Source organism: Amblyraja radiata, chromosome 3 (assembly GCF_010909765.2).
Source record: "Amblyraja radiata isolate CabotCenter1 chromosome 3, sAmbRad1.1.pri, whole genome shotgun sequence".
NCBI lineage: Eukaryota > Metazoa > Chordata > Chondrichthyes > Rajiformes > Rajidae > Amblyraja > Amblyraja radiata.
The window spans coordinates 42,458,628-42,472,477 of NC_045958.1; the positions used below are offsets into that span (position 1 = coordinate 42,458,628).

Consider the following 13,850-nt stretch of genomic DNA (forward strand, 5'->3'; position numbering starts at 1 on the left):
CCAACATTCATATGTTGTACAGCAAATAGATATAGTGGTAGCTGCCCCTTTCTTTAAATCCTAAAATGTTTTGTTACATTCTGATCCAATACACAGGACCAGGCATATACCGATAAGCACTTTTATGTTTCTGTCCATTTTACCTCAACATATTTCCTTTGCCAGGCCTCCAGAATGGCTGCTGCTTTGTCCAGATTCCAGTTGATATCCGAAACGTAGTAATAATCCTTGAAGTTCTCATACATCTGCTTGGGGGTCATTAACTGAAACATGGTCTGGAAAGCCTGGGCACTGAATAGAGGCAGGCAGAGATGGGGGATGGGGACAAAAATAAACATCATCAACTCAGTTCACAAAGTTTTAAATGAATAGCAGAAAATATTTTTGCTACTTTCCTCCACCTCTAAAAACCTGACTTTTACAAAGCATTTATTTTAGTAACTTGTAAATATACAAATGAATGATGCAGCTTTTCTCTGTAATTTATTATTAAATAGTTGACTGAACTCGATATAGTATGAGATATAACGGTCCTATTTTATTATTAGTTAGTTGACTAAGGTCAATATTGTATGAAGTACAGTTAAAAGTCACTTGAAACCATATTAGAAAGTGTACTTTTTAAAGACAAGGTAATTGTTGTTTATCTGTTTCTTTATGTTCTTTAGTTAATAAACAATGTTTACAAAGCAGCAAGCCGTAACTATGGACGGCATGATCATCCCCAACAGTGTTTTCATCATGATATTCAGATAAATAAATTATAGAATTCAAGAAAGAGTAGGAAATGCTATCCCATCCCATCTCAGCATCACCTTTTCTGGTCCATAGAAGAATACGAATAAAGATACTTGATTGCATCCTTTTTCAGGTTAAATACAATATCCACCCTACCCAAGTAATGAATCAGTAGATATATGCAACTTATATTTTATAAACTCCTTTGAATATAATTGGATTCAGACCAAAGATTTTGATCAAAGAATTAGGATCAAAATTAAGTCAAAGATTTGTTCGAGGTTCACGAAAGGTCTATAATTTTAGCTTTTATTGCGGCTATTACAGAATGAAGCCCTGAGACAAGAGAATCCCATATCCTGTACCTGTCGTTGAAATCAGCTGTAACTTGGGTTGCGCTACATGGTTTCCCTGCCATTCTAGCTCAGTTGCTTACCTGCGAAGTTTCCCACTGCTGTTCTTGGTGGTTCCGCCTAATATTAGCTCCTCTTGCCAATGCATGTACTTTTTAGACAGCCCCTGGCAACCACCACTTAATATACGAGGAATATCAAGAGGCTGTAAATATAATAAGCATCATCAGATGTGATTATATAACTAGAGTATGATTACATAAATAACTTGCAAGTTCATTAGAATTTACAATTTTCAATTCTAATAGCAGTTTTATTACAGCAATATTTATTTGGTACAGCAATACCCAAGAATGATATTTAACCCATTGCAAATCAAAAATCCAGTAAAATACACATTAACCCCGATTTGAATGAAACAACTGCACAGAAACACAAGTAGAATATCTGGCATAACTGCTTACCGTTGTTGAGTTTTTGTTCGGGGCAGTAGACGGGCAGTCAGGATCCACGGGGTTCAGGCAAGGGCGGTCCATGTAACCATGTCCCACACCAGCCTTGGTCAGCATTTCTTCCCCAATATCCACATCATGCTTTAGGTCCTTTAACTCCTTCAGGAATTCTATGGGGTCAAGATTTGTCCATTGCAACTGTGGCTTCCCTCTGTCAATAAACAAATTGCATCTTTCAGCAAACCTGCACTAGTGATAGTTGCTTATGAACTTAAACATTGGCAATTTGTTTGTTACCATTTGAGTATAGATCAAAAATATGATAACTGGTTCAGTTATTTGAGAGGCATAGTGGTACATCTAGTAGTTGTAGTGACACTGATTCAGTCTGACTTCCCATCTTTCTGCGTGGTGTTGGCATGTTCGCTGCGTGGTGCATGGGTTTCCTCTAGGTGCTTTAATTCCGTCTCACATTCAAAAACAGCCAGTGTTGCTATGTTAATTGTTATTGTAAATTATTGTTATTGTAAACTAGTGAAAGAATCAAGGAGCTGATGGGAATACAGAGAGAATGGGTTACACGTAAAGTTAGTGGGGAAATTAGATTGACCTGTGAGCAGGTATAGATTCATTGGTAGAATGGCTTCCTATCTTGTGAGGAGATATTGCATGAACTAACTGACTCAATGGAGCATAAATGCCAGCACATCGTTGTCGGTAAATTATATGCAAAAAAGTTAGTTATTCATTAGGATGCCATATGGATTCAGATATTTATACACAGGGCCAGTACTCATTGAGCTTCTCACAAACCCACAGCGGATATGCAAGAGTATTTCCCACTAAAACTGTGTCAAGCTTGACTTAGCACAACAGAAAGCCAATTTATTTTATTGGAGACAATCGACAGCGACAGACCAAATTCGTATATAACAGCATGGATTAATTTCAGGCCTGCAAATGTTTTACTGCCCAGCCTGCACAGTGAGCAACAAGTTGCACACACAAGTTCCTGAGATTGGTTTCTGAGCAATGATATCTGGTGAAGTGCAAAAGTCTTGCTGATGTAAATCGTAAGCCCTAAACACAGACATACTTGGAAAGCTAAACAAGGCATGTTTATCGACTATGTAGGAACTTGAATTTTTATGAATGTACCCGAGCTTCACAAATGTCACAAAGTATTCACAATCTACTAATATGAATCACTGAATTAAAAATACTATTATTTAAAATGAAAGATTCTAAAATGTCTATTAACATAGAAAAACAAGGCAATTAAATTAACTCAATTAATTTAAAAAATATCTACATTACACAGAACTCTCCTCCGTTTCTCACAGATGTTCCTCTTCACTGAAATGAAGAGATTTGCTGAACCAGAGCCAGGTCTATGTGACAGAGTCCAGCGCCCACATTTTCCGGCGGAAACTGCATGAAGCTGCAGGAAGTCTGCCTATGCCACTGGTCTCCACAAGGAGTGCAGCAGTCAGTGACCAGGACCTCTTGGGATGTTGGGACCATCCACATTTGCATAAATGAGCCTCAGAAGTCGCATGGATTGTTAACAGAGCCTGCTTGCATAAATATAATGCACTGATGATATAAATTAATTTACATTTTCAATAATAGAGTTTACTTAAATATTTGTAATACTACAATGTTCTTTCATTATAATAATATGTTTACAAAATGTCATTGATTTTATTATTTGTTCATTGGTTTTATAGAATTGTCAATGTTTGGGTGACATTCAGAACCGTTCAAATTTGTTGAAAGATTTTACAGTTTTGGCTAAGTTTGTGAACATGACTGAAGTGGGGGTTTTTTTGCTGTCTCCGGGGCTTGTTCTGGACCTGCATTTGCCAGATCCATCAATTTAATTCAAATAACCCTCTATTGTACATGAAATGGGCTAGGTTTTCATGTTAGGAGAGCGGCCCGACTACAGACAAAGTTATAATTTTGTTTGTCAGGACTAAAGGAATTTAAAAATAAAAAGGCATATTATTACATGAATTTCACCGCTAAACAGAAGCCTAATGAATACGGAGTATTGGAATTTAAAATAAGTGGCAAATTAATAATACTGAATTTACCATTTGGCTGTGAAATTTAAATTTATTCTACCACCTTTGCTGTAAATATTAGCAATATGTTTAATTTGGTATTTTCAACCATATTTGTTACAGTAAGCTTAACAATGAAGGTTAACGATGGACATCTGTGAAATTGCTATCATAAATACACTATTTTAAAGAGATTGGACTGGAATTCAAAAATGACTTAATTCACGGTATCATTTTACAAACAAAATTTAAAAAAAAAACGTGCACTAAAATTCTTCAGTGTACAATGGGTTAAAATGAATTTTGAGGCCTCAAGAGTTGTTGAAGTGTTGAAAAGGTGATATGCAGGTGCTGTGGCTTCTGATTAACATTCATTTTTGATCTGCATCAAGAGGGAAGCTAACGCATTTCCCAGGAGAAATGATAGAACGTTAAGTGAACGCTAGCACCTCCTAGCAGCTTCGGCGTCACATACACACACACACTAACCCCCCCCCCCCCTTGATATTATATTAATATTATTCATTCGCTCCTTTTATCCCATCCCCCGCCCTATCCATTCACTTATAACCCCCAGCTGCGCAGGCGCGGCTAGAGAGGGGGGTGGGTGGAGAGGGAGGGGGGTAGAGAGGGAGAAGGAGGGGGGTAGTGATTGAGGTGTGAGGGGGGGGGGATGGAGGGGGAGGGGGGTAGAGAGGGAGAAGGAGGGGGGTAGTGATTGAGGTGTGAGGGGGGGGGGGGCGCGGCGTCACAGGGGAGGGCTGGTTCCCGATTTACCTCATGATTTTTGAGATCATGAGGTAAATCTCTACCGGAATATGTAAAAATTTCACCGTTACCGCATCGGGTTTTCGAGGAGATGTGAATCAAAGAAAAAGTTCAAGCAAGCAAGCAAACCCACAACTAAACATCCAAGATCAGAGTTTTATAATATAATAGATAAACAGGCACATTAAACGTAACAATTCAACAAATAAATGTACAATAAATGATCAGTTATTTCTATGTAAACACCAAACATTTGGCTGCCATCATCCTCAAAAGAAAATTGGGTAATTCCTGTTCCCAAAGTTTAATCTATTTAATATAATTCCTATTACACCGGATAAGCAATTCCAAACTTTGTCTGAATGCTACACTGGTTAATGCTGAGAGATAAATTAGTTCTGAATACACAAGTTCCGCCAGTCTACACACTTTCTGTCTATTACAAAAGAATCTTTCTATCATAACAAGTTGTCATTTTTACACATTGACAGAGTAAAATAAAAAATCCAATTGAATCAACAGATCATGACATAATGTCTTCTGTATTACAATAATAAAAGCTGTTTTTATTCTTGAATCAATCATAGTACCTTACCTTTATTACTGCTAATGATACCTTACTTCTTTATGCTTTTTGACAGCCTGGCAATCGACCAATATCCCCCCCTTTTGAATTTCTTCCTGCTGCTGACAGATTAGAGAAGCTTTTGGCTGGGTTACTTTGTGGTTCAAACCACATTGTATCTGCCTAACCAGGCTTGAGTTATTATTTCAATTCTCCCAACCAGAAAACACAAAACTCTTATTTACAATTCAATTTTTACATTATCAATTCCTTGCCCCTGCCTACTTTTCCAACAAACTTTCAGCCACACAGGAAAAAAACATGATTTGAATTGGGAATCAGAATGTTGTAAATCTATACATTCTGTGAGTGAAACACTAAATCCAACTGACTGATAAACAGCCACATGTGAGAAAATATGTTTTCACTACTCTCTGCTAATTGATGTCAGCAGCCAAATGTCTTTGCTGATTGATGGGAATGGATAGTGGAACAGAGGCTAATGCCACTAAAGTATTAGCTATGTGAACTGAGCAGAAAGGTTGCAGGGTAAATATTTGTTCAAGCTCCACTTTGGGCACCGTCAGGAGATCTGAGCCTTGGACAAAAATGGCCCTTGAACCTGTTAATTGCTTGAGCTGCCGGTTCTTGTCAGGATGGCACAGGCAGCTGAACAAGCTGAAGAAATAAACAGAAGGCCACTTGCCTCGCTGGTAGTTGGGAGGGTTGGGTTTGAGGGGTTCTCGAGCACCATTTGGAATACCATGGAGTTGAAGAGCAGGCTATTCCTCCTGGATCAGACAGCCAGTGAAGAGCAGGTGCTGACCCTGCCTTGATGTATGTCTGATTTCTCCATGACAACCTAAACAAGTCAAACCTAACAGCACATAGGTTCTAAGACAATCTGCTTAAAAGATACCCCAACAGGCCCCGATTGGTCCTGTTCTTTTCTCGCCTCCAGCTCCTCAAACCACTCCCCCCCCCCCCTAATTTCAGTCTGATGAAGGGTCCTGACCCAGAACATCACCCATCCTTTTTCTCCAGGGATGCTGCCTGTCCTGCTGAGTTATTCCAGCACTTTGTGTCTATCTTTGGTATAAACCCGGATCTGCAATTCTTTGTTTCTGACTCTTTAGGACAAGTTGCTTTTCAGGTGTCTTTGGACCATAATTATAGCACTAGGGTTCATAGCACCTATTTCTGTCCATAGAGCAAGCACAATAAGCTCCTATCCTTAACCTTATCTGTTTAAAAGATATTAGGTCAAGGCATTAATAACCTTGATTATTAATGGTAATAGTATTGGACATACCAAAGTGGAAATTGATATATCAGCAAGGTCTTCTGGTTAATGGCCTTGCGAAGATACTCAAAAATGCTGAACCTATATACGATCAGTATGTTGCCTTGTAGGTTGCTTTTCCTTATGAATGATCCAAATATACTTTTCGTAACCGAAAATATCAACAAGAAAACTCAGAGGATATTACCAGCAATATAAAGTTGGCATTTATAACAGAAGGCAATGGAGATTTACTTACGGCAGGTAGACTGTTCCCAGTTGTAATTTAGCACCTTCCCAGAAACAGTCCAAGGGTGTGATTATTAGACACGGATACAATTGTTCGATAAACTGGTAAAAACATGGAAAAATCACTAAGCTTAATAAGGATAGTCATGATGAAAATGGAAGTAAAATTTCAATACTTTGTGTAACAGTTTAAAATTTTAACAGCATTCTAATTTTACCTGGGCCATCAAAACCCCTTCTGTTACAAGTGCTCCTGATTTATAACACAAGTGGTCTAAAGTCCACGGTCTAAAGGAAAAGGGAAAACGTTTTAGAATGTATAATAAAAGTACGTACACAACTTAAAAATGTGGAAGCAGAATGATTAGATGGCAATTCAATAAAATGACGACTCAACGTCACAGACTTAAAAAGGTAGCAGCACCTAAGGGTATTTGTCAGTTGAAAAGTCAAATTTCCACGAAAAACAGATTTCCTTTGAGTTGGGGCAAAATGTTCTTCACGCAAGGTCAATAACATGGAGAAAGGTGATTAATTCAGTGTAACTTACTTGTTGTACAAATAAACCTGCACTCTGCTGGCTTTAAGTGCAGAGTTAAGGTGTTGCTGCAGTGCTTCAACTGTTAGAATATTAGCACCTTCCTCAGGTGTGGTTTGAATCATGATCTGTGGATTGAACATGGCCTCCTCTCCTATCTTCTCTCGTGTGTATGATAATTCTCGACTCACTCTGCCACCAACTAAGGGGAAAAAAGGATTTTTAAAATAATTATTACTAAAATGACAATGTTTTAAAAATCAATAAAAAACAAAAACAAAAGTAGTCTGGATGCAATTTACAACACTTTTGAGCTTTCTGGTATTAGATTCAGACTGGCACACCCATATCTATGTACATATTGCAACAAAATAAGCACAAACAACAACTGGTCATTTCCCATTTAAAGCAACACTGACATCCATATAGCCATTTCCATTATTGTTCCGGAAAGATGCATGCTTAAAGATCAGGAGGCATCAATCACATTGAAAATAGTTGAGGAGAAAGTAGTCAACTTCTCAGATCTTAATTTACACATGTAACTAAATTCGGGATAAGGGGAGGTTTCATTTTTTTTAAAAACATCGTTATTTTCATTGTGGGGGGTGGGATAGGGAGAAGGTGAGGAGTGGGGGGGTGGGAAGATAGAGGGAGAGGAGGGGGGTAGGAGGAAGTGGGGGAGATAGCGGGAGAGGAGGGGGGAGTGGGGGAGGTAGAGAGTGGGCGATAGAGAGGAGAGTGGGGTGGGGGGGGAGATAGAAGGGGAGGAGGCAGTGGGGAAGGCGAGGAGGGAATGGGATAGGGGGGGTGTTAGTGGGGAGTAGGCAGATAGAGGGGGGGGTAGGGAGGTGAGAGGGGTTATGGAGGGAGGGAGTGACTGAGGGTAGAGGAAAGGTGAGGGAGGAAGAGAGGGAGTGGGGAGAAGAGGGGAAAGAAGAGGGAGGGTGAAGAGGGGAAGGGAGTGCTGGGATAATGGAGGAGGATAGGGGTAGGAAGAGGGTTGGCGAGACGCAGTTGATGGAGGGTTGCCGTGACTCACGTCACAACGGGAACCCCTCAGCAACGCCAGTGCAGTTGGGAACTATGGGTCAGTGGTGGAATATTGCCTTGGGGAACGGGCCCCAAAGGGTCTGCACCTGGTCTCATTCTTTCTAAAATATTGTACAAAAAGTGCTTCAATCTATTACCATCTTTATTGCTTGGGCATTAAGTATTGCTTGAGAGAATGGGAGAGATTAACCTTGGATGAGGTTGCATGCTATCAGCAGAGCCTTCTCTTTGATTAATGCAAAGCAAACTGGACAGGTTCGCTAATTGATAGGCAATTGTACCAACCTCTTTATATCCAGACAGATGGTATACACAAAGGTTTACTCTAATGTCTATTGATAAATCATAAAATTAAGTAATGCATTTTAGCACTAACATACTCAAGATGCAGTTTGGCGATTTGGTACCAGCTAAAAAAAAAAATCCAAATATCCTCAATTTATGTAACTGTTTGCAGCTTAGATATTAGTCACATGTTATGTAAATTGCAAGAAGAAATGCTAAGTTTGCACATTAAAAAATTACTTTTCCAAATATTTATAACTCATTTCCAATTTAAATATTTGCCTGTCAGTTTGTTGTGTATTATAATTATCCAAAATATTAAAATATTTTTCTTAGTAACAAAATTATAATGTTCACAAAGTTTAAACAAAATTTTCAATTACATTTTATAGATTAACTTTGTTATTCAATTTCTTTTAAACTTTATATTTCCAGATGCATTGTAGATGCATTCGGCAGCTCCAGAAGAGCTGCCGAATGCATCTACATATTTTACAAACGTCAGCATTTAATAAGAGAACGTTATTAAAAAATGTGGTCACCCTGTTAATACTTGGGAGCTTCAAACAAATTTTAACTAAATAGAGAATTAAGTCCCAAAGATTTATTTTGGGTCAAGTGCACTCAAGAACTTTGCTTTTACATTTTTTTAACATGGGAGTGAAGTTTGTTTGTGGGAATGGATTTATTTTCTTTCCAAAATGTTGTTCGTTCTCAATTCTTCACTTAGATCCAAACACCTCTTAGAATCCTCCTGAAACCACACAATCCGATTTGCTGGTAAGGACTTCTAAACCATGCAGAAGCAATCCCAAATTCTGGAATCCCAACACAATGTCAGAGTTTCAGTCTGCTACTAATCCAATTTTAATCGGTATTCCTGATAATACCAACAAAAGAACACACCTTTCCATATAAAATATGACAGACTGTGAACAGCACCACCATGATGCTCCTGTGAGTTGTTGGATGTTTTTGTATTCTCTTCCTTCAGTTTAATATGGTTATTACGTGCATGGTAAGCTCAGGTTTTTATTTGGCAGCTTCTTCTTCTGAGGTTATCCCTCAAGATTCAGGATAAACTGTTCCAGCTTTTTTCTGGGTTATGGCCAATGTGGGAACGGATGACTCTTCTACAGATGGGGCTTACAGGGCTGGTGGATGGGTAGTTTGAGATAAGGATATCTGTATGCAGGGCCTCTGTAATCTCAGATAAACTTGGAACTCTTTCTTAAAATCATTCCCAATGTTCCTCTGCTTTGAGTGGTCGCAGAGCAGAGATTCCTAGGAGCTGGTGGAGGTGTTGCCTTCCTTCAAGGCGTCTTTGAGCATATGCTTGAACATTTCCCTTTGTCTGCCTGAAAACTAACTTCTCAGCTTCCTGAACCATGCGTTCAACATCTTCCTTGCTGAAGCGACACTGGTTGTTTGTGATGGTGATCTTATTTTTGTTTCCAGTATGATTTGGGAGCCTGGTACCAAGCATGTGAATAACATGCTCTGCTGAATATATCCAATTGAGTATAACTGGCGTCTCAATAAAGAGAATATTGGCCTAAAAGTAGACACTGACATTGATTCATGTGATAATTCCAGTGAATTTGGAGCGGCAGCTTTGGTGTTATTTTTCCAATGTCTTAGAAACACAGAAAATAATAATAATAATGGATGGGATTTATATAGCGCCTTTCTAATACTCAAGGCGCTTTACATCGCATTATTCATTCACTCCTCAGTCACACTCGGTGGTGGTAAGCTACTTCTGTAGCCACAGCTGCCCTGGGGCAGACTGACGGAAGCGTGGCTGCCAATCTGCGCCTACGGCCCCTCCGACCACCACCAATCACTCACACACATTCACACACAGGCAAAGGTGGGTGAAGTGTCTTGCCCAAGGACACAACGACAGTATGCACTCCAAGCGGGATTCGAACCGGCTACCTTCCAGTTGCCAGCCGAACACTTAGCCCATTGTGCCATCTGTCGTAGGTGCAGGAGTAGGCCATTCTGTCCGTTGAGCCAGCATCACCATTTAATATGATCATGGCTGATCATCCAAAATCAGTGGATGTATATTGTAAATAATCCAGGCCTCAGAAGAGCATGGAAGGTGGGGATCACTGCAGTCCTGTATTCTATGATTTTGATGCCAGGGCTGAGGTCTTGATCTGCTGATACCCTTTTTTCCCCAGTGAAAGACTCTGCTGATGTATTGAAGGCAATAGTAAATCTCATTGTCTTCTATGAAAGGTAGCTTCTGAGATATGGGAATGTGTCCCTGTTTTCCAGGGTCTCAACGTGAAACATCATTGGAGAGCAAAGATAAGTTAATAGGGGATTGTTGTCTTGTGGACGTTGAATATAAAGGTCTATTCTCTCGTATACTTCACTGAATGAGTCAGCAATGGCTAGAGCTTAGCTTTCAAATAGGTGCAAATGCATGCACAGGATAACCTTGGTCTTGAAGTGGAGTTGCTGAAGGCTGAATAGCTTATCTTTAGTTCTGAAGGATAGCAACACTCCCATGGGAAATTGATTAGAAGCGAGGTGCAACTATGTGGTCAGATAGATTCAGAAAAGGGTTGAGCAATCATGCAGCATTTGGGCTGCTCACTCAGGTGGACTAAAAATAAAATTAAAAAAAGATAAAATATCCCATGCCACCATTCCCATAGAACATGTATTGTGTCTTTGCTTATACTGACTATTCAATCATCATCACTAAAAGAGATTATCTGAATATCTCATTGCTATTTATGGGAACTCATTACTTGAAAACCGGCTGCTGCATTTCCAACATTACAACCATAACAGCCTCATTGGGTGGAATCTAACCAGTTTTACTGTAGCTATTCCTTTCGAGTCTATTATTTCTAAAATGATTTGTAAATGGCACATGGCAAACTTGGTAATTCATTCATTAGTCTTCTACTTGATAATATTATTATAACGAGAGGCATGTACAACATGCATTCTGTAGACCGGAATCAACATTTTAGAGCACAACAAAATCAATTCTTGTATTACAACTTAGACACACAAAACTACAGATGTTGACATATTTTGCTTTTGATGTTGATGTCTGATCCTCCACTTCAGCTGGAGGAACTCAGTGGATCAGGCAGCATCTGCGGAGGGAATGGACAGATGATGGATTGGGCCGGAACCCTTCTTCAGTCTGATGGAGTTGGGGGGGGGGGGGGGGGGGGGGGGGGGCGAGGCGGGGCCAAGCATGGAATGTGCTTGGTGGCAAGGGGGGATGATTGGCAGATGGGTAGCTTATAACTCAACAGTATGAACATTGAATTCTCCAATTTCATGCAAAGCACCCCCCTCCCACCTTTCTCTGCCTCCACCCCAACTAGTAGACACACAATTCTCCCACACGCTAGTCACCCTGCTCCTTTCCTCACTTCCATACTGTCATCTCCCATCCTTTTTTTAATCCCTCGCTTTCCCCTCCTGCCACCCTTTCCACCCATATCCTTCTCTCCAGCTTTACACTTCACTTCTCATCTGACACCCCTTTGTCTCCTTTTCATATTCAGCCTTTGTCACTTACTCCACCCATGGGACAATCACCACTCCCTTCTTTCACCTTTATCCACCCATCACTCGCCAGACTTGTCCCCAGCCCTACCTCCCATTTCCAGCTTTCTGCTCCATCAATCTGAAGAATAGTTCCAACTGAAACATTTTCCAACCATTTCCCTCCACAGATGCTGCCTGATCAGCAAAGTTCCCCCAGCAGTTTGTTTTTTTACTCGTATTAAGATGAATATTTTCACCCATGTTGGTACTTGGTATGAAATATCTTTGAAATCAGTACATACTCAAAAATGATTAAGAATCCATAGAAAGGTTAGAAAAACTGAGAAATGACAATACCAATTTTTTGTATTCCGTAAAACAGGTGTGAAACAATTATAGGATTAACTCTGTACGGACAAATAATTTATTCATTGTGTTAATGACAGGGTAATTCACACCAAGACCAAGTATGAAAAGATCTACATTTTATTTTTTTTATTTAAAATTCAGGTTAGTTAAGGTTCACAGAATACCGGAAGGATAATCAACAATAAATCAAGCCTTATTACAATGGGTAATTTATGTAGAAGTGAATATTTTGAATGCCCAGATAATACATGGGTTGGTAATGTATAAATGTTATGAAAAATAATTACTGCATCGATCTGATCATTTATGCGAGTTTTAATTGCAAATGAAATAATGACATAATTCTCATGACTGGTGCGTCACATCTCCCAACAGTGACCTGAAAATGCAGTGGAAGTATGCAATGGTCAAGAAATTTGTTAAGTTAATCATGCAAAATATTTTTTTCTGTACAATGGACATGGTCATCCAATGCCAAAGCAACACTATTTTGATGCAAAACAAATTCTCCAATCTTCAAAAAAAGATAAATGGACTAGTCACGCAATGTGTATTGATAATTATTTTAGATTTCTTCTACGGCACATGTGCAAACCTGCAACAAAATTGAGTTTGCACACACACACACCAATAAAATAGAATGTGTGCAATTTTGTCGTTGTGTTTTTTTTGTTTTGTTTTTGTTTTAAACAAGTCGTTACAACTGCAAACCAATAGCACATTTGCTGTTTACTACTCCGATCACAATTTTAGATCACAAATTTCTTTGAAAAATCTACACCCAAGACAATTTTTACTAATAGCCCACGACAAACTATGATAGGAAATGCTGCAAGTTATCATCATAGCAAAATAGCTAACATAAACAAAGTGACAAGAAATATGTAGCATAGACTATAATCAGTTATTTTCTTTACTTCAAATCTAAATTACTGTAGGGACCTGGAAAGTAATTTTGTGCACCACATGCTATTATTTCCCATCACGACAATTACTTCCTGGTTCTCATTAATCACTATATTATGAAACTTGAACTCCATGTTTTCTTACTACTCTCAGCCTTAATTTTCCATTTTTGTAAAGAGTTAGGTTTTGCCATAGTAATCAGCATCTTGCAAAGGGAGTCCAAAGTGATTAACTTACACAATTCATTAACAATCACTCAGAGCTTACATTAATCCAGCAACAAGACACTCTGCACCAGTCCTTAGGATCAGTACTGCTATAATATTTTCCAGCACCACCATCAGCCTAATCAAAGATTTTTGAAAGCTGAAACAGTAGAGGGCCTGACATCCATACGGATAAAGTATTGCCTAATAAGATATGTTAAATCCCCAGCAGGGTCATGACAAAAAAAACTTCAACTGCAGAAGCCAGCCTTTCATTCAATACCAAAGGTGCTCTATTACAAATTCTTGCTCGAGATGATATTTCCTTTTGGGATCAATGGAATTTAACACTAATTTGCATCAAAGACAAATCCTGACCGGGACAAGCAAGTCATTCTTCATCTTTTCTCAAAATGACTAACTGTTTACTATCAACAGCAGTAATTATTTCACAAACAAGCTCCTGTCAAATTCCATTAGTGATCT

General features: G+C 39.0%; 1 protein-coding gene across 2 annotated transcripts in view; it reads right to left on the reverse strand.

Annotated features, from left to right (window-relative positions):
• The window catches only part of ptch1 (patched 1), a 71,718-nt gene that overhangs the window by 34,703 nt on the left and 23,165 nt on the right, over window positions 1–13,850 (reverse strand). For both annotated transcript variants that reach the window (XM_033017704.1, XM_033017703.1), the window contains exons 3-8: window positions 7,027–7,216; window positions 6,695–6,764; window positions 6,487–6,578; window positions 1,556–1,754; window positions 1,175–1,296; window positions 144–291 (exon numbers count right to left, since the gene is read on the reverse strand). In XM_033017704.1, the coding sequence (XP_032873595.1) occupies window positions 144–291; window positions 1,175–1,296; window positions 1,556–1,754; window positions 6,487–6,578; window positions 6,695–6,764; window positions 7,027–7,216 (821 nt within the window). The remainder of the gene's footprint in view (window positions 1–143; window positions 292–1,174; window positions 1,297–1,555; window positions 1,755–6,486; window positions 6,579–6,694; window positions 6,765–7,026; window positions 7,217–13,850) is intronic.